Source organism: Pocillopora damicornis, chromosome 4 (genome assembly GCF_964200805.1).
Source record: "Pocillopora damicornis chromosome 4, jaPocDami1.2, whole genome shotgun sequence".
Taxonomy (NCBI): domain Eukaryota; kingdom Metazoa; phylum Cnidaria; class Anthozoa; order Scleractinia; family Pocilloporidae; genus Pocillopora; species Pocillopora damicornis.
In genome coordinates, this window is record NC_142673.1 from 21482082 (window position 1) to 21502806 (window position 20725).

The 20725-nt window shown below is 37.7% G+C and overlaps 4 protein-coding genes and 1 pseudogene across 4 annotated transcripts; 4 read left to right on the forward strand and 1 right to left on the reverse strand.

Annotated features, from left to right (window-relative positions):
- The first annotated feature begins 625 nt into the window (after positions 1–625).
- On the forward strand, positions 626–7701 carry LOC113671677 (mitotic checkpoint protein BUB3). Its single transcript, XM_027187925.2, has 11 exons — positions 626–776; positions 890–1020; positions 1777–1859; positions 2392–2483; positions 3089–3133; positions 3278–3316; positions 3619–3694; positions 4304–4460; positions 5106–5184; positions 5739–5839; positions 6125–7701. Exons 1-11 carry the CDS (start codon positions 663–665, stop codon positions 6183–6185), a joined length of 978 nt encoding a protein of 325 aa, XP_027043726.1. The 5' UTR covers positions 626–662; the 3' UTR covers positions 6186–7701.
- On the reverse strand, positions 6089–20579 carry LOC113671678 (iron-sulfur cluster transfer protein NUBPL). The gene is made up of 11 exons (XM_089202505.1): positions 20314–20579; positions 19599–19746; positions 18932–18966; positions 18090–18180; positions 9973–10012; positions 9731–9788; positions 8999–9125; positions 8340–8425; positions 8107–8227; positions 7739–7821; positions 6089–7109 (listed from the first exon to the last, which is right to left on the reverse strand). Exons 1-11 carry the CDS (start codon positions 20500–20502, stop codon positions 7038–7040), a joined length of 1050 nt encoding a protein of 349 aa, XP_089058631.1. The 5' UTR covers positions 20503–20579; the 3' UTR covers positions 6089–7037.
- On the forward strand, positions 12498–14380 carry LOC149047238 (uncharacterized). Its single transcript, XM_089202504.1, has 2 exons — positions 12498–12744; positions 13156–14380. The coding sequence occupies exons 1-2, from the start codon at positions 12640–12642 to the stop codon at positions 14254–14256; spliced, it is 1206 nt and encodes a 401-aa protein (XP_089058630.1). The 5' UTR covers positions 12498–12639; the 3' UTR covers positions 14257–14380.
- On the forward strand, positions 14389–15429 carry LOC149047239 (uncharacterized; annotated as a pseudogene).
- Positions 15317–16837, forward strand: LOC149047240 (uncharacterized). The gene has a single exon (XM_089202506.1). It carries the CDS (start codon positions 15784–15786, stop codon positions 16423–16425), a length of 642 nt encoding a protein of 213 aa, XP_089058632.1. The 5' UTR covers positions 15317–15783; the 3' UTR covers positions 16426–16837.
- Positions 20580–20725: the final 146 nt, after the last annotated feature.

Consider the following 20725-nt stretch of genomic DNA (forward strand, 5'->3'; position numbering starts at 1 on the left):
TAAAATTTACACAACTTATTTTTTCAATTTCAAAATCTATAGCTTATGATTTCGATTTCAAACCAATATCTCACTTGATTAATTGTTCCAGGATGACTTTGTCTCGCGAGGTTATTTTCATTGTCTTGGAAAAACGCCAGCTTAGACAGGATGGTAATGACAGCGGAGAGGTACAATTTCTTCCCAGTAATTCTTTTGGGTTTCTGTCTGTTCTGTTTTCGTCCCACGCCCTTTACTTAAGAAGTTATATCAGAGCTGAACTTAAATCCCCCAATACTTCATTTCTTTAAATTCGATCCTAAATCTCTTGCATCATGATTCAATTTACAAAATGTAATTCAATTAGTTCCACTGCACACTCATACTCGCAGGCCTGTAGGAAAGCTTCTTCCACCGGCATCTGCAATTTTGCTTATCTGATTGAATTCTCCTTTACCTGTCCCTTTTTCGCGATCTCAGTAATTCCGTGAAGATACGAACAGTAAAACCGTGATGGTTAGGTTTCACATACTGTTGTTACAAGAAAAATTTCGAGCGTGACGAGGTAAAAGGAGTCAGGCGATGTCTTTCGCGCAATTTCGCTGTATTGCGCGGGATTCTTCGCTGGAAGGGAGTGCCCACAATGCATTGCGATTACTTAGAAAGCGCGCACATTTTCCAAAATGGCCGACGGACCCAACGAATTTCAACTGGAACAACCACCTTCAGACGGAATTTCGTCCGTCAAATTCAGCCCCAACCCGGCTTCATTTTTAGTGGTGTCATCATGGGATACAGTAAGAATCTCTTCCTCTGAATTAACTTCTTTAACGTTAAATCTGTCAGTTTCGTGCGACTTAAGTTCAGTCTGTTTTCTAACGCTTTAAGTTTTCTACCATACTTCCAACAGACTGTCAGACTTTATGATGTTCACAACAACAACATGCGTCTTAAATATAACCACCCATATGCTGTGCTAGATTGTTGTTTTCAAGACGGTGTGCACACTTTTAGCGGAGGACTTGATAATACTCTGAAAGTGTAAGTACGACCTAAGCGATAATCTACGCTTCATCTAACCAGGGATTGCAGTGATTAGTGTTTAAAAAGAACTCTGTTGAACAATCTTCCTTCTGAATTTACTATTTCCCTCTTGTTGTTCTTGAATAGTTGTTGGTGTTTAGTGTAAATTATTTGATACAGAAAGCCTTAGGAGAAGGTTACAAAACCACTGCACATTTGTAAATAATGCTGTGGCCTTATTTTTTATTGGATACGACCATGTAGCCCATACACCATGTACCACTGAAAGAAATGAAGGAAAAGTAGAATGAATCAAATTGTGATAATACCTGTTCTTTTGCTAGAATTGTAAATTATTGACTTGAAAAAGGCCAACCTGGTTCAAGAAAAGAGGTGGAGTAGTTGAGGGAGGCCACAGATAAAAAACCCTCTATATTTAAGGAAATTGTGAGACTCTTTAGATTTTGATGACTAAAAAAAATGAGCATTTTTAAACTGGTTTGAAATATTTGAATGTCTACACCACTTACACCTATAAGCTCATATTTTGGGAACCGATTATTTTTAAAGCCAAAAAGGGGAAGCCACATTATGTAGCCACACAACTTGACTTGACAATCCTGTACTTTATGTGAGTTGTGTCTGCACTATATTTGTAACTGTAAAAATAACAATAAATGTGTTTGTTTATTTGTTTGTTAGCAGTTGTTTTGGGAAATGCAGCATACTTAGCGTCAAACTTTTGTTATTTTAAATTATTGATTGTTTCTTCAGTGTAGATCTAAACACTTCAGCTGAACAAGTTTTAGGAATGCATGATGATGCAATTAAATGCGTGGAGCACTGTCCAACTCCTGGTATGATAACATGAAAATTGCAAATTTAACTATAGTAGGTGTAATCATTACTTATGCTCTGTAATCTGTAGAGGTTCTGTTCAAGATATACCTAACCCTTTTAAACCCCTAAGAGTGACTAGCTTCTAATTTCTCCTTTTAGTGAATCAAACATTAAGGTCATGAGAATATTGGAAATGATCAACAAGTACAGAAGCTCTTGATTGTTAAGCAAAATCTCCTTTTCAGCACCTAAGGAAATGTATAGAAAATAGTATGGAGAATATGCATACTGATCTTAGGGTGTATAGGGTTAAGTACTGAAGAAGTTAGTCTTAACAAGTAACCTGTGAAACTGTGCTAGAAACTGAATGACTTGAAGAATTATGACAACCAATTACTGACTTGGGTGATACATTTTTTTTAATCTGATTTTTATACAGCTGTGGTTTTCACATTTTGTGCATGTTTCTCTGATTTGGGAAACAGACAAATATCCAGAGTTTGGCTTTAATGCAGTAATTTATGAATACCAGTATTTGTTCTCTTCAAGGTTTAATTGCAACTGGTAGCTGGGACAAGTATGTCAAACTTTGGGACCCAAGAACAAATCAGTGTACTGGATCATATGAGCAACCTGAAAAGGTCTGTAACTGTGTAACTGTAGTCCACTTTGATTTTAGCAGATGCCAACTAGAAAAGAATTCAACAACGTATTTAAAGCAAACCTACTGCTCCGTATCACAATTACATAGTACTAAATTTGTCCATTATAGTTTGGTTTAGATCCTTCTTGCTTAAATAAATGGTGCTTAACATTCTTGCCATGAGAAATTTAGATATAATGGTTTGAGTGTTATTAAAATTTGGAATCCAAGACACTCATAGTGTCATAATGTAATGATTGATGTCATCAATCTTCTAACTCCCAGAAGTGATTAAAATGTAATTTCTCCCTTTTATATCCATACATTCTCTAGCAAATAGGTAATGTGAATAATCAAACTTATCAGATAGAAGTTGTTATCTTGATCTGACAACAAATTCTTGTAACTGATTTACAAGGAAATATGCAGCAGCTAAAGAGGAGAATTAACAATCACATCTTTGGAATGAAAGGGTTAACACTTTCCTCATTTATCAATTAATTACCTGGCCATCCATAGAACTCTGACTGGTGTATAAGTACAGAAGGGTGTAAGTGCTAAAAGATATCCTTTGACTGAATATGTTTTGGTTGGTTTTCTTAGGTTTACACAATGGCTTCATCTGATGAGCGTCTTGTTGTTGGCACAGTAAGTACTATAAAATGGATACAAATAAATTCACTGTCATTTCTTTTTTTGACTTCCCATCTGGCCTGAGGGTTAATGAAATTTTACATTTACAGAACCATAAGTGAGCTTAATTAATTTTCAGTTCATATTGCTATCTTTTAGGCTGGAAGGCGTGTTATGGTATGGGATCTCAGGAACATGGTAAGACCAAAATAATTATGTTTTTAAGCTGCTAACAGTGATTTGTATAAAAGGTCAATGCTAACAGATACCTGTTTAGAGAAATGTCTGTCTTTAAAACTAGATATCTGCAGTTACCCATAACTTAGCTCTGGTCAATGTACATCCATTTTGAATCTATACCTCTATTTGGATAATGCCAGCAAATAAGATATGTCTTGGTTGGGATTCTGACCAATGTAAGTGCACTGGCTGAGTTTCATTAAATAATCAATCAATAAATTAGATTATTTGTACCCATTACTGGTGCACATTTTTCACAGACATATGTACAACAAAGAAGGGAATCTAGTCTGAAATACCAAACAAGATGTATCCGCACTTTCCCAAATAAGCAAGGTAATTTTTAACTTTATATAAGACTGGTTATTATGTGATAATTTGGTTTTAACATGCAAGTTGATAATGTAAATTGGCCATGGTAAAGAGTTCCTAAAGCTGACACTTCAAGTGTTTGCACTTTGTCAGTACAAATTACGAAGGGCTAATGCTTGAAACATCAGCTTTTGGAACCCTGTACGGTGGCTAATTTACATTTTCAAATTAGTTGATAAAACCAAATTATCTTGCTGTATCTTCCTAACCAATGCAGCACCACAGTTTCTTTTGAAACTTACCCCATTTATTCATTGGTTATTGTGTGACTTACTTCATTTCTCTTCCAGGTGTTTGGTTTAACTTGGGGAACACTAGTTTTTCTGCATTGCTTTCATGTATACATGTGCAGGCAAACCTTGGCTGTCCATACTTTAGTTGTTTAAGCTAGGCTCAGTTTCACCAGGAAGTGTGTTAGTTGGTGTAATCAACAAAATTGTCATACAGTTAAATGAGTGCATTTGGACAAATGAAGAGTACCATTTTGACAGTGACAATCCTTTTTGTACAGAAAGTTGCATATAGTCACATTGAATCACTAGTAACAGCTTTCTATGACCTTTGGTATCACAGGGTACGTGTTGAGCTCTATTGAGGGCAGAGTAGCTGTGGAATACTTTGACCCAAGCCCAGAAGTTCAGAAAAAGAAATATGCCTTTAAGTGCCACCGAATCAAAGAAGAAGGAATGGAAAATATATATCCTGTTAATGCTATATCTTTCCATAATGTGTGAGTTTTGTATGCCTCTTTCATGTTCAATCTGAGGAAACCCCTGGTAACTTGAAGACTTGGGGGTACTGAGTACCACCAACCTACACCTGCATGGGCCTAAAGAATTGAATTGATTGCTGGATTACCCTGTAATATTATGCCAATCATTATTGTTTAGTATTGTTTTAGTAGGCACACTTTCAGAGCAAAGAAATTTTTGACAGAAAATTAGAAACATCTGAATACACAAAACCTGTAGGTTTCAAGTAATATGAATTGATTTTCCTTTTTGGCTCACTTACTTGTTGACGTGCCATTATCTGTGACCCTGGACTACTTGTTACCTTTCAGATCTCCTACATTTCGATATTGCTCTTTTTCGTTATTTCACTTTTGGAACATTCTGTCCTAAATCCTTTTTTTGTCCATGAGTTATTTGTGCATTTGTCTCAGTAATGTTTCAATGGCAATCAGGGTTTACTACCAGATCTGGGCTCTGTTGTTCAAAGGGCAGATAATGCAATCCAGTGGATAAGTGTGAACAAAACATACGGCGCTACCCACTGGATAGTGATTTATCCAGTGGGTATTGTTATCCACTGTTCTAACCACCAGAGCCTGATGAGTAAATTAATGTGTATTTTACCACTCCAATCATTTCAGACACAACACATTTGCCACTGGTGGTTCAGATGGTTTCGTAAATATTTGGGATGGCTTCAATAAAAAGCGACTTTGCCAGGTATCAGTGAATATATTAAAAAATTACATCTCTTACCATTAACCTGTATAGCAGGTAATGCACAACAAAATGGTGGAAAAGTACCCAAATAAAGTTCAAATTAGAAATCCTATGGTCAGTGTTAAGAAAGAAAAATATTTATTTGAAGTGTGATATGGAGATACTTTTCCATAGTACTACCTGATTTTAAAGGAGGAACTCTTTGTCTTAGTTTCCCGATCACAAAACAGTTATGAGAACTACTGTCATTTGCATCTTCTGTTGATTTCTTCCATACATAACCAACCTTGTTCCCTCATTTTAATGTTAATTCTTACATTCTTCATGTTGGTGTTATTTCAAATTGCTTTTGATAATATTAATAACAATTAAGATTTGTGCAGCACAAATTTCATGTAAGCATGATCAAATGCACTCTACAGTTTCAAATATATTTTCTGTCCCATGAAAACAGCTCATAGTGTTGTGACATTAAAATTACAGTTTAAGATGATTCTGCAAGGCCTGGTCATTGTAAAAGATCAGACATTAATCATGTCTAATTGCATTTTCAGTTTCATCGTTACCCAACCAGTATTTCATCATTGAGCTTCAGTAATGATGGCAGCCTGCTGGCCATAGCTGTGTCATACATGTATGAAGAGGATGAGAAGGAGTAAGTTACATCATATTAATATACAATTATAGTGCCATGATATTATGTTCCATCCACCATTTTGCCAAGAGCTACAAATGCACAGAACCTTTGAGATAACAGGTGTCATGATAGTTAGATAATGAAACATAGTGCTCCTTTAGGTTACATGTTATCCTTTGTTTGGCTGGAAAAAAAATAGACATCTCACACTGTATTTTACAAACTGGACAGTTAGCTTGGTTAGCATTTTGCAAAGTCACATCAAGCTTTAGTTGACACAAAACATTTTATTTCTTTTACTAGACATCCAGAAGATGCCATTTACATTAGGCGAGTTTCTGATGCAGAAACAAAACCTAAGTAAATCCAGTAAGAAAGGACTTTAGGGGAAAATCAACAGACTTTTGAGATCTACTGGTCATTATTCATGGCGTGATGGCATCAACTTACTTCAATTTGTTTGTGCACTCAGTTATTCATGCTTGAAGGACAGTTTTAATGTACAAAGTATCCTCTTCAAGGTTATTACTCCCTTTATTTCACCTTCCTCCCAATGAGACTTCAAGCCCTTTTATATTCAAAGGTGACGAATTTATTCATCATAGCCTTGTTTGTTCTTGTTTAAAAACAGGAAGTGGCTTTCCAGTTGTGACTTATTTTGCCTGTGATTCGACAAAATATCTAAGGGAAAATGTTTTGAGCTATACCCTTTTCAATCTCAAAGTCGGAAAGCTAATTCTTGTTACTGGTGACTTAGCATTCCTTTGTGCCTCTGGGACATCTTGAGATAGCTATCTTAAGAACATTTTCATATTATTAATATTATTATTATTATATAATAAATAGCTATTATCATTGATTTTTCTCACATGCTTTTTCTCAAATGTGTGAAGCCTGTCTCATTTGCTGTCCATGTAAGAATGCCTCCAGCAGTCAAATAATTTCTGGCAGTACTTCTACCTGTAATCTTTAAATGGTGTTCATAATCTTGAATTCATTGGCTGAAAAAACCTGATAATTCCTCTTCTTGTTAAGGGGATTTCCATTGTATTTCTATCAGCTTCACAACAATCTTTGTGCTGCAGTTTCACAAAGCAGTCAACAGTGACTTTGTTTGTGTTTACTCTTTCATACTGACTGTCTGACATTTCCAGCTAACAAGTCAATCTTCCTTTGTAGCAACTTTATCACAACAGCTTGTCTGCATGTTTCCTTGTCACCTGGTAGTTTCTTTTATCAGGGAAAGTTTATCCAAAACACGACCAGCAATCATTTTGTAGGCATAAGTCTGTTTTAATTGGATACCAGAAAATTAAAAATCAATACAGGGCTAAACGGGTTATCAAATAAGTCAGAGGTCTAGAGTCATCAGTATTTTTTTTTCCTTTTTTTTTTTATTCTGACCTTTCATTTACACAGTTACAATTTCACATTTATAAAATTGGTTAAAAATGATAACAATTCGATATATTTAACAATCTTATGCAGTTACCCTATTTTCAGCTTAAGAAATTAAACAAATTAAACTAATTAAACCAAGCAACATAACGTAAAAAAAAAAAAGAGAGAGAAAAAAACAGGATAGAAGGCAAATCGGCTTAAGATTTTTTAAATTATTAAACCATTCCTTTTCATTTGAATATCCATTTCTTTTCAAAGAAGTTTTTCTTATTTATTTTTCTTTCAATTTCTTATTTGATAGCTATCTTGTTCTGATAACCTTGTATTTTAGGGTGTATTTGTTTTCTTCTGCAGTCCCACAAAAACAGTTTTCCAATAATAATAAAGTAATTGAGTAGTGTATGTGAAGGGCATTGTGTTGAAAGCATTCCAAATAAAACATTTTCCAAAGTCAGGTGAACTACCTGATTTGACAAGCGGAACCAGTACAATTCAAAATCAGTATTGGTAAGTTACCTGAGGATTGTCAGGTTGAGAAACTACAATGGGTTTTCCTGAATCTGAGGTTTCCCTGATGTCAGTATGAAGGGGAACATCACCTAGGAACAAAATTAACAATTATATTGACGATAAATTGCATACATCACCTTGGCCAAAGAATTGTCTTAGAATGTGGTTGGGAAATTTACAATATTTGAGCAAACCATAACTAACCAATATTCTGTGAAGGCCATGAAATTTGACCCAACCTCAAGTCTGGAAAATAGAAACTGGGGGATTAAATAAGTGTACTCTTTTAATCCTGTTTCTACTAGGAATTCAGTAATTAAAACTTATTTTGTAACTCTTAACTTAAGAAGTAATGAATAATTTGTTGTGTTTACCCAAGAGTTCTAAGTCCATTTCCTTTGCAACACCTCTGGCACCATCTCTTCCAAATATGTAGGCTTTGTGTTCACACTTAGGACATACATAATGGCTCATATTTTGAATTAGTCCAATAACCTTGATTTTAAAGAGAGAAAAAATTATCTCATCAAAGAATGTGCAATTTGAAAAAAAGAAAATCAATGCTAAGATCACCCTATTACCATTTAACATTCTGTGCAACACTTACTGGTACATCAACCTTTCTGAACATCTCTGTGCCTCTACAAGCATCAAGCAGTGCAATATCCTGTGGTGTGGTGACTATCACTGCACCTGCACAAATGTGTATCAGTATATAAAATTATTATTTGGGACCCATTTCGGCTGAGGCCATTAATAGATTTTGTTAAAAAGACTCTCCACTAGGGTGGTTAATGGGTACTAACGAATTTTCACTTAACCCCATCAAATGCAGGGTGATACCAGGCCCCAGTTGTTTGAAAGGGTAGATAATGCTATCCACTGGATAAATTTTTACTCAATGTGTAGCACACTACCTTTTGCTAGCACTTGTCCGCTGGATAGCAATGTATCTGTCGAATAGCCTTAACTGCCTTTTGAACAACTGGGGCCAGCATCACAACTTGGTGAAAGTAATACTAAAGATCTCCTCATGCTACCATAGTTAGCAAAAGTTAGCTGGTTCACAAAGCAGGCAGATTTCTTTGTCACCTGTTACATTTTCTTGGACATGGTGTGCACAACATTTGGTAATATTCCAATCCCTTAGGACTGACTGACCAGAGGACACTTCCCATTAATTTATTCAGTCACAAAATGTGCACCAGAGCTTTATTTCAAGACTTCAGATAATTGTGTCCCTCACCCAAAATTTGCCTAGCTCACCTGAAATAGGAATGAGTTGTGAGATTGACAGCTGGGTATCTCCTGTGCCAGGAGGCATGTCGATCACTAGAACATCCAGCTCTCCCCATGCAACCTGTCGTATTAACTTTTCCACAGCAGACATCACCTTTTGTGTCAAATACCAAATTAAAATTTAATAATTAAACATAATCAAAGTTACTTTCATTTTTGAGATTTGGTTCAATTTGGTAATTCTTCCTTAAAGCTGGTATAAATTTCCTTCAAATCAGTTGGGAGAATTTAATGTTTTGTTGAGATAACACCCTCCAGCTGATGTGTGTGTATTTGTGTCACCTTTTTGTTGAATCATGTATTGAATGATCTAATTATTATGAGAAAGAGTGCATGGCTATGCATTTGTGTGGTACAAATCTCAAGCAATTTACAATTCTCCACCAAGATCCTAACATTTGGAACTCTCTTCCTGTTTCACTCACTCATTTGTCAAATATTCTTAGCTTTGAAACAAAAATGTAAGAGTTTGTAATTAAATATTCACTGGATCGGCCAAGTCACACATTTACAGCACTTGCTCTTTTCTAAATGAATCTTTGTAAGTGAGGTGGCCTCTCCCATACAACCTTGGGTCTCCCTCCTCTAAATTATAATACTGTAGATGAAGTTTCTTTTATTGTTAAATAGACATATAAAATGATGATGATGATGATGATTACTTTCAAGAGTTAAAAGGGTTAATCAGAGTGAACTCACCATTAATCCTCTCCACACAATTGGTGCCCCTTCCTCTACCAGAAAACCCATAGACATACTGAGAAGTGAAAATATAATAATCGTATGATGACTGTTTTATCACAGACAATACATTGAACACAATTTGATAGAGTTAAGTGGAAGCATGAGTAACTAGCAGTCACCTAAGGAAGTAGAAATTCTTAATTCCTCATGTGATAAAAATACCATGCTACGTTAATTTATGAAAGATGTGACCTTACCAAGGCACTCCAAAATTCACCAATGGCTTCATCATGTTTTCTTTACACAAATAAAAGACACAGGTTAACTCAAACTGGTATGAAGAATTTAGATATATGAAAATTCACATATTTGCACTGCGGTGGAGAGATGAAATTAGAAGATCCTCGCAGCTACGAACACTACTGAAACTAGTAGTTGTAAATAGGACCTGAAAAAAATTCAGGCCCGTACGGGATTTGAACCCATGACCTCTGCGATACCGGTGCAGCGCTCTACCAATTGAGCTAACAAGCCAACTCCCAGTTGGCTTGTTAGCTCAATTGGTAGAGCGCTGCACCGGTATCGCAGAGGTCATGGGTTCAAATCCCGTACGGGCCTGAATTTTTTTCAGGTCCTATTTACAACTACTAGTTTCAGTAGTGTTCGTAGCTGCGAGGATCTTCTAATTTCATCAAACTGGTATTCTTTAAAAAATTTCACGCAGGGCCTTGCAGGTCAATGGTATTAATTTTCAAATATTTAAGAATGGCTGCCTGTTAGGATCGAGAATCGTCCGTCAACGACCATTTTGGTGAATTGCTCATATTTTGCCCAACGATACCCTTTGGTAAACTATTTTCAAAAATCAAGTTTAAAAGTTCCGACGATTATTAAATTTTTAGAAATTGGCGAAAATTTGAAAACGCGGTTTAAGTGCGGTTTTCCGCCTATCAAATTGTCAAAAATTCACTGCAAAAACCAAGCTCCGTTGAAGGCTTAAAATGAATTCAATTGACACCAAACTTCGCACGATATAAGAAAAAGCCTTCCCATCCATTTTCACTATGTTAATTTCTCTGTACACATTGATACTGAGAATTTTTAAGTCTTCTTAGCAACACCCTCAAAGAGCGCTTAATATGACAGCAAAAAATAGGTTAAATTTAACGCGATAAAAGTGTACCTGGTACCTCATTTTTCAATTTTTTAACTTGATATTCGTAATATAATGATACTATTTATTTCCTGAGTAAACTTTGATGCTTTGAATCGGACCGCTTCCCTTCGAAAATACCATAAATGTTTGTGTCCAGAGCGAGCAAAATGATGTGTGTTGTGTAAACAAACGCTAATCTTATCATTCCTTCCCTGGTGGAAAAAGGTTTTAAAATAAACTTTAATTCTGGAAATGTTTGACTTGTATTCCACAAAATATTGAGTTATAGTGAAGTCGTACATTCAGAGTTGTGTGAGAGCTGAGAGAAAATAAAATCACCGTCGAAAATGTTCTTACAGTCATTTCATCGATCACCATTACAAGTATTACGATTACGAAAATTGTGACAATTGATCAGTCTGTTGAATGACTTTTAAACATTTCAGCTGCAAGGGCTTTGTTTTAGTTTGTTTTAGATATATATGTATATATAAATCAAGAATTCCAGCGAATACAGAAGGAGAACAGCATTCTTTACAAGCAGTTCAGCGTATTAACGCAAATTGTTCCTATTTATCATAATTAACCGACATCCGGTCTCAACAAACACTGGCCGCACCACATGAGACCCTAAATGGGCTGTCATCATGAAATATACCAAAGACTGAAAACAAAAACTTTACTCAAGGTCTGATAACTACACGATAACACTATTATACTTCAATCTCAGATGTATTTTCATTGAGCTTCCAACATCTCGCACCATCTTGACCAAGATGCTGTAATTCAAACACAATTTTCTCTCGTGGTAAAGCCTGTCACGTCATCACTGCCCACGAAGCTCTTGCGCAAATGGTTGAAATTTCGTAACAGATCTAAGGAAAGTTATTTCACGGACGAGTCTTGAGCTTTCATACGTGCTCTCATCAGAAGTTATTATTTCTTGTCATTTTATGGCTCTCTGTAGCTATATAACGCTAGTTGGTAAGGTGACCCCTTGCGGGCGATCTCCTGATTATCCTGGTCAGGTGGAAGGCATTACACTCGAGGATTGCACGAAAGATGTAACTGGACATCTATCGACTCTTGGACTGAGTGCAGATGAAAGTTCTAGAACTGAAATGAAGCTGCTATTAGCCAGAGCCGGTAAATATTGATTTTGTGTGTTTTCAGGTAACTTTATTGTGCTTATGAATGAGTGCTGCAACAGATTTAATTGGTGTTATATTTTTTACAGGTGTTTTCTCATTTGAGCAAAAACATCTTACCCTGACTATTTGCCCACGCCATAGGGCAGACTTTGGCATACGTTGGAGGACTATGAAAACCCTTTGTGCAATTCCCAAGGATCTAGCGACACATAAGTCCTCAAGTGCCAAAGGAAGCAACCGTGTGGATAGCCGAAAATCGATGTATATTTTTTGCAACACCAACACCTTAGTTCCAGTTGGGTCACGTAAGTTGAATTGCTTCTGTTGATAAATGTTCTCATGAAAGTGCTTTTTCTCACGTTTATTTGTAATACCTTACACACAAAAAAAAGCACTATAAGTTTCAACTTTCTCAAGCTAGCAAATTTTATATTTGTGAGGAAACTGCAATTTATATTGCCAACGTTTTTTTCTCGTCTGAGTAGCTGATAATCCATTGATTGATGACAGATTGATTACTTTATACCTAGAAATAGTAATTGATATGAGTTATTTACTTTTCTTTTTTTTTTTTTTTAATAAAAGCAATTTGTAGGCGATGCGACGAGTTTATCTGCATGCAAGTTGCAGATGAACAGACGCCGGCGGAGGGCGCTGGAGCAAGTACTGTGTCTACCCCTAAAGAGCCTCGAGTGGTGCAGATACCTGAACAACAGACAATGGTAAGCTTCAAATATGAATTGATGATCTCAATCTTGTTTTTTAAAAGGAAAAGAGTCATTTTTAGAAGAGCATAGAAATTGGAAAAAAAATCGAGGAAGAAAAAACACGTGACAAACACAAACACAGCGTGACAAACACAGTTGTTAATCTGGGACAAGGCTCCTTCGTTGACCAGTAAAACTCACTGCTTTTCGGTCACTTTTTTTTATTTGAGGGGTGGGGAAGGGGAGCGGTGCAATGCCGCACTTTGGTAGGCTAATTCCTGTCCCACATTTGTTTGTTTTCTGGATGTCCCGAAACAGTACCTGGTGCTGCTGAGATTTTTTATTACCCGAAACTGATTCCCTACAAACATATACAAAGAAATCGGTTTTAGAGATTTGATGCTTATAGAGCAAACCTTTTCGTAGGTTCATGAGATGGAAACAGACCGTCCAGGAGAGGAATCAAGTGCTGGCAGTGAGTCATCTTCTGATGGTCTAGAGAAGGACTTGATGTTTCTGGAAATATCATCCCAAGGGTTGAAGGATGACGAGACGTTTCTCAGTCCCGATACTGCAAGCCTCGTCTCCTCAACGAGTGAAGAGAGCATCACCTCAAAGCCAAATTCCCGTGAAAAGTTGAACGAGTATCTGGTGTCCAAAAACATTGAACCTGTCTCTCAACCTTGGGTTGAGTGGGAAAAGGCCAGTGACAGCACTAAGCTTCGGTATACTAGACGAACCGCAGAGATTTTTTCTTCTGTGCTCCACGACCTAACACCCAGTTGTGCAGGTTCTCTTTGGCAAGCGGTCGTCTCTTATCCTGCCATGAACGAAGCACTCGGGCTGGACGAACTCTCCGAAACTTCCAAATGCTACCTCCAGGTCTTAGCTGAGGCATATGACAAAGCCCATGGGTGGGACACAAGACGGCAAATTCTTTCGATGATGAGTGGTGTTTCCAATTATAATGATATCTCGAGATTCATACCTGGCTTAAGTAGATATCGTTTTACCATAGCTAATCTGCATCGTCTTCAGCACGGAAGCGGCGCTTCAGTGACCCCCCAGCCTTCATCAAAGATAGGAGTCGACCCAAGACAACTGGATCACTTTTTATCTTATATAACAAGTCCCCATTTGGTGCAAGATCTGCCATTTGGACAAAAAACACTGAAGCTCTCCTCTGGACAACTGGTTGAAGTACCCAATGTTATTCGCACCATGATACCGCAAAGGATAGTGCGTCAGTATACCCAGTACTGCAAAGAGACTGGATTTGAGGCGTTCAGCGAGCGGACGATGCTGCGTGTTCTAAATGAATGCAAGGCCTCGACCAGAAAGTCTCTCCAAGGCCTTGACTATTTTGCAGCAGACGGGGCGCGTGCGTTCAATGAACTAGAAGGCTTGGTTCTTCAATTGGGGGAGCTTGGTCGTGGAAAGGAGTGGCAAGTGCGATACGTGAAATCATTAAAGGTGGCCAAATTCTACCTGAAGGGTGATTTCAAGGTAAGCAACCGAAAGTGTTAAGAGTTCCAAGAAAATTGGATTATGTTTTTCAAGCAGGGTGATCTTATTTCACAAATGGATGGAAGTATGGCACGAAAAAACCGTTCCGATGACAGGTCCACCCTGACTGGGAAATATACGTCGGTTTTTGCTCTTGGTATTCGTTTTTTATCAGTATAAATTGTGCTTGTAATAGATTTTATCTTCTCAGATTATTGAGGTTATTCGATTTAGATAACATGAAGCATACATATTGCAAATATTTTTTGTCGCTAATGTTTCAGTAACATGGTAATCCATGCTTTGTGTCAAGCTGTGTTTCCTATTTTCACTCAGGTTCACGTGAGCTCTTCTTCTCCCGTTGCAAGTCATTGCAATGTATTTGCTCTGAGTGACACCGAAGATTCTGACCTGCGGCAGCAATGCAAACACAGCCATGACGATTTCTGTGACCAATGTGAAAGCTTGCATTCGACCCTGAACGACATATCTACTGCGGTCGATGAAGCATCTTTTACCACAGAAGAAGACAAAGACGAAGCTTTGTTTCTCGTTAGCTCTGCTACGCTTGCCATCCAGTCATGGAAGTGCCATTTGCTGAGGTCGACCCATCAAGATCAGGCTCGTTTGGACGTCATCGATGCCCTTAATTCTGGAACAGTATTCATAGTAAATGACTGGGCCATGAAGTTCTTGTCTCAGAGATACCGCGAGTCACAGACAGACTGGTTTGGTAAGCGGGGTATTTCTTGGCACATATCTGTGGTATACAGACGAATAGAGGGTGTGCTATAGTGGCAAGCCTTTATCCATGTGATTCAGTCCTGTACCCAAGGAAGTTCTGCCGTTACCGCGATTATGCAACATGTTCTAGCCACATTGAAGCAAGAATATCCTGAAATCAACAAGGCCTACTTCAAGCAAGATAACGCCGGCTGCTACCACTCCTCCCGCACGTTAACGAAGTGCCTAGAAATTTCAGCGAACACCGGAGTGAAGATAGTCCGCGTTGATTTCAGCGACCCGCAAGGCGGGAAAGGGGCTGCAGATCGACTAGCTTTCTATTAATAAGGGAAAAATTTTATCCGCAATGCAACATAAAAGACTTTCCATAAGAGATTAAATGTTTACAAAACGCTGCTCAAACAAACAAAACACAAGAAAAAGGGGTGAGTATTTTAAACCCCTCTTACACGGTATTCTGTCGTGGGCTGCCTCTGAGGGCTACGCGTTGATGCAAGATAATTATTTCTTAGCTGTGTGGCTGTCATATTTATATTTCTCTTATATCTTTTGAAGGTCCTGGACAAGGGATTCTGCAGCCATCATTTTCTGCAGGAGATTTCCGTTCCTATAAAAGTACCCCCCACAAATCGTCAGGGGAAGAAAATGTGGCTGAAGAGACAGCTTCCATAGAACGTGGCCAGGCAGCAGGGGTGTATTCATGTCCTCAAGACGGCTGCACTCGTGTTTTTCAAAGGCTTTCAGCCTTAGAAAAGCACTTGTCACTTGAAAAATGTACCAGGGTACCAGAAAAAAAATTCTTTAATGGACTTGGCAAAAATTGGCTACAAATCGTATTTGGAGGAAGGTGTGGGAAAGCTGCCATCGCTTCAAGCCCCTGTACGACAGGAAGATTCTCGTGTTTCTCTGAAAGAAGGATGGGCTCTTAGAGTAGTAAGGAAGGCTTACAAGTTCAGTGAAAAGCAAAAGTCGTACCTTTTATCTAAATTTCGAATAGGGCAGACGACAGGCCACAAGCTTGACGCAGAGGTAGTTGCTCGAGAAATGCGGCGTGCCCGGGGCACCGATGGTGCACGACTATTCCAGTCATCGGAATTCCTCACAACCACCCAGATCACCTCCTTCTTCTCAAGACAGAGTGCCTTAGTACGCCAGAGAGATCCTGATGAGGCTGATATCCGAGCAGCTCAAGAGGAGAGTAATTTTAGCGAAGCAAAGGAGACTGTCGCGTCAATACAACTTGACCATCCCCTGATCTACGATCAGTACGATCTTTGTGAAATGGCGCTAAATGACTCTTTGAAGATCTTGAAGCTACCCATGCTGCAGCACATGTGTGAAGACCTTGGCCTCGATATACCATCAAAGCCCATGCGTAAAAAGGCCCCGTACTTGGCTCTACTGAAAGAGATTGTCAGCAAATGTACTTGCCAAAAGTCATCGTGATGCTGACTTTCTCTTTAGTTTAGCAGAATAGAAAAGTGAGGAAGAAACGAATTAACGGTGACTCGTTCCTAATCCTCAGTTACTAGTTATCTCATTTTTAAAGCTCGTAGAGTAATTAGAAGTTCTTTCGTTTTGTTCTGTTTTTCTTTTAATCATGCCAATATTGACCCTCACTTTCCTTTTCTGGTCTTCACATCGGTAATGAAGTTTACTCATCTGGTAGCTGACACATGCAAACTGACAGACGTGAGAGTATTCAACCTACATTTCTTTCCGCTCATTTTGAAGTGCGGGATTTCTTTCTATAATTTAACGACATAATTATTTCATTTGCAGTTTCTACGCGGGTATGTTTCAGCACCCCCGACACGTTTCCAATGGCGTTACGTTGAGTGACATTGATAATCACTAGGATAACAAGAACTGTCGCCTTGCATTTAATTACTTTGAAGGTGTAAAGTCGCCTTTCCATGTATTTAAACCTACAGAAAATGAGTTCTCAAAGTAAAAGATAAAAAAAATCTAATTTATCAGCATGGAATCAAGTACTACTCTACTAAGTAGCTTCTCTCGAATGTATCTTTTGCATTACTTGAATGTGAGTTGGTGCTAATGTAATATGTACTTCACTTGCAGATTTTTAGCCAAAAAATATTTTGTAGAACCTTTTCAAATATCTTACGGAATAATTTACTTGTCACTTTACATTTTCCGAGCTACAAACCGACACAGCAGAGGCCGGATTTAATTTGGAGATTTAACAACTCGATATGATTAAATTACCTTGTTGTTTGTTTACACACTTTGCATCATTTTGCTCGCTCAAGTCACAAACACTTCTGCCATTTTCGAAGGGAAGCAATGCGATTCCGAGCATCACACTTTCCACAATGAATGGAAAATAGCAATATTTCACGAATATGTTGTTGAAAATCTAAAATATGTGGTACCAGGTACATTTTTTTCGCGTGAAATATCACCCGTTTTTCGCTGCCATTTTACGCGGTCTGTGAGGATGTTCTTTCAAGGGCTTAAGTAATCCCAAAATTGATGTGCCCAAAAAAAATCACTCGCTAGAATTGAATGAGAATAGCTGTCCTAATATCGTGTAAAGTTTGGTGTTGATTGATTCCATTTTTATCCTTAAACGGGGCTTGGTTTTTGCAGTTAATTTTTGACTGTGCGTCATGCGGAGCCTGAGCTCCGGAAGCCTGAAAACCGCGTTTTCAGATTTTCGCAAATTTATGAAAATTTAATAATCCCTGAAACTTAAAAACATGATTTTTGAAAATAGTTTATCAAAGGGTATCTTTGAGCAAAATATGAGCAATTCACCAAAATGGTCGTTGACGGACAATTCTCGATCCTGACAGGCAGCCATTCTTAAAATTTTTAAAAAGTTTAGTCAGATATTGTGGACTAATATATCATGGGCCACATTTCTGGGTCTAAATTTAGGTTACAGTCATTTCTTTGATCATAAACATCAACTTTGTTTTCTAAATGACCCCTCTTGACACAAAATGGACAGGAGCTGCCATTTGGGGTACAATTGAGATCAGCTCTCTTCCAGCAATAGTAGCTTTTGGTTCAACTGCAACATTGTGGATAAAGATAACTGAAGCATGCCTTTATTCAGATCATGATAATCACAGAGCTCCAACCTTTTGTTAGCTCTGGCTGTCCTCTTAAGTTCATCATTTTTGGTATAGATGGTCCATAAATATCTGCATCAAGAAGCCCAACACGCAAAGACTAGTACAAGAAAAATAGCTGTTTCTTAAATTTAAGACAGATAGTTTGACTAACATTTTTCCTGCAGAGAAAAAATTCAAGAGAAAAAATCATAACATTTCTGAGGCTTGTGAAAAAAAAATGTTTCTTTCTTTCCTTGAATGACACAGTTTCTATTCATGTCTATCATCAACTGTGAAATCATAACAGTTGTTTCCTTCCTCTTCTCAACCCAAACAGACCTAAACAACCCTTAACAGCCTGAGAGGTATGATAGAAAGTGCATAAGGCAGCTAAATCTATCGAGTAGATCTGCATATTTTAATTATTCTCTCCATCAAAAAAAAAACAAAAACAATTTTAAAACAAAGTATAGGGTATTGATTAGTGGAAAGGATTTGTTGAACACAGCTGTAGCCTTTTGAAGATCTTCCTCGTTCTCATACACTTACACAAAGGACTGCCCCCCCCCCACCCTTACTGTCAGGGTAGAAACATTTCATGACACATATATGCATGGAAAAGTACTAATAAGCTTTCAGAGAGAAATGTTATTAGTAGTAATCAATAATTAAAGCAATATGATACAAAGACCAGTCATACCAGAAAATCTCCTAAATTATGGTCTCTGCCTTGAGGCAAAGGCAAATTCTCAAAATTTGCAAATTAGAAACTGTAAGATGGAAATTTGCTGCTACTCCATTCACCACAACTAGCAATGAGATGCTTGATTTAATTATGTACAACATTACTCTAAATTTCAACTTCAAACCTGTTTGCTTGCTAGCATTCCCAAAGCCAGATTCACTAGGAAAAGTAACAAAAGTCAAATCAATATCTGAATAAACTAAATGTGTTAAAGAAATTCACAATTAGTAACTCATCCATATCAATTTTAGAAGAGTTTTGGAAGAGGTCTAAACCTAAGAAAAATTTGATGGTCCAATGATTATGGCTTGTAGAACTCAACAAAAAGGAAGAACACATGAACAGAACCAGCAAGGATCAACACCATATTAGCTGACACTAGGCTTGTTTTCCCTTCACATGACTACTTGCACACTAAGGGTATGTCATAGCAACTAAAGGAAGGGCTTTGTGACTCCTTTTCATCTGATGTTGGACATATTACACCATTTAGATCAGACATTTGGTACACATTTCTATAGTATCCAGAACTAAATACTCCCCCCCCCCCTTACCCATCCCCGACCCAAAAGAATAGGAGCAGATACTATATACACACTATATTTGACTGAATTGGTATTAAAAAAGGAACCAATAACTTGAAATGGGAACTTATAACTACTACTCTGAAAATTAGTTATTTTCAAAAACATTTGTGAAAAGATATCAGGAACTACTTGATATACATATATATGTCAAAGTCAGGAACTATATGTCAATGAAGACTTCATTCAGTGACTTGCGATTTATACCTGAGGTGGTGGATTTTCCAACTCCTCCCTTGCCAGATGCTACCACTACCACATGCTTGACACCATCAACTGGCCGCTTTTTGGGGAGACCTCTGGCCATTTGTTGCTTCTGATGTTCTTCTAATGTTTTACTCCTATTTTTGATGCCCTTCAAAACCAGAGAAAAAAAGAGAATTGTCTTGTTACAGTAAATCCTCCCTTGAAAAACTTCTGGCAAATTTCAGCCAAAACTTAATGGTCCACCCAGTAGTCTGACTTGAAAGATAACTTACCCTCTCCTCTAGGCGTATGGGAAGGGGGGCTGATTAGAGGCGAGAATAATGGCTGACGCTTCACCAAGCCTGCCAAATACTGCACAGACTATAATAATCGGGCCTTCATTCCTTAACCTGTGACATTAGTTACGTCTTACAGCAAGATCTAAATATCCAAAATTCCCGAGCCTTTCCGACCCTTGATTGCTTACCCCGTGACTCTTATCGAGGAGAGTTTTTCAATTCCAGAGAAAAAATAAAGAAAAGCAGAGAGAACAATTTAAACCTGCGGATAAAATCTTCAAATAGGTACTAACCCTAGAAAAGAAGCGAATCATAGTTGTGTAACCCATAAGGAGCTCGAGATGAGGATAAGAAAAATAGACCCAAATGAGGACCAAAGTCTTCAGCGACAGAAACGAATAGAAGTTTACCTACGTGAACATCATATTAACACCCACCAGTGGATCTTCGTGAGATGAAGCTAGCACTGCACAAATGTGCATCCTAGTTTTTCTACAGGAAGCCGGTAGAGAAGAAGATGATATTATTGTTCTTGTTAAAAATCTCTGTACAACGGACGCCATCTTTGTTATTGATACCTTTACGTCATGTAAGCGAATCCAAATTATCCTTTCCACGCGAAGCATGCTCTCCCCAGTTTCACACGTAAAACATTTCGTAGTAAGGATATATCTTTTTGTGTCTTTATAATAAATTTATGTTGCAATTTTTCTCTTTGATTATTCAGGAATAATTTTCTCTTCTTCTTTATCGCCGAGTACTCTTCTTCCTACCAATTTGTTTCACTTCTCCATTTGATTGTGTTTAGATTCAGAAACACCAGCTGTATCCCCTTCTTCCACGACAAAC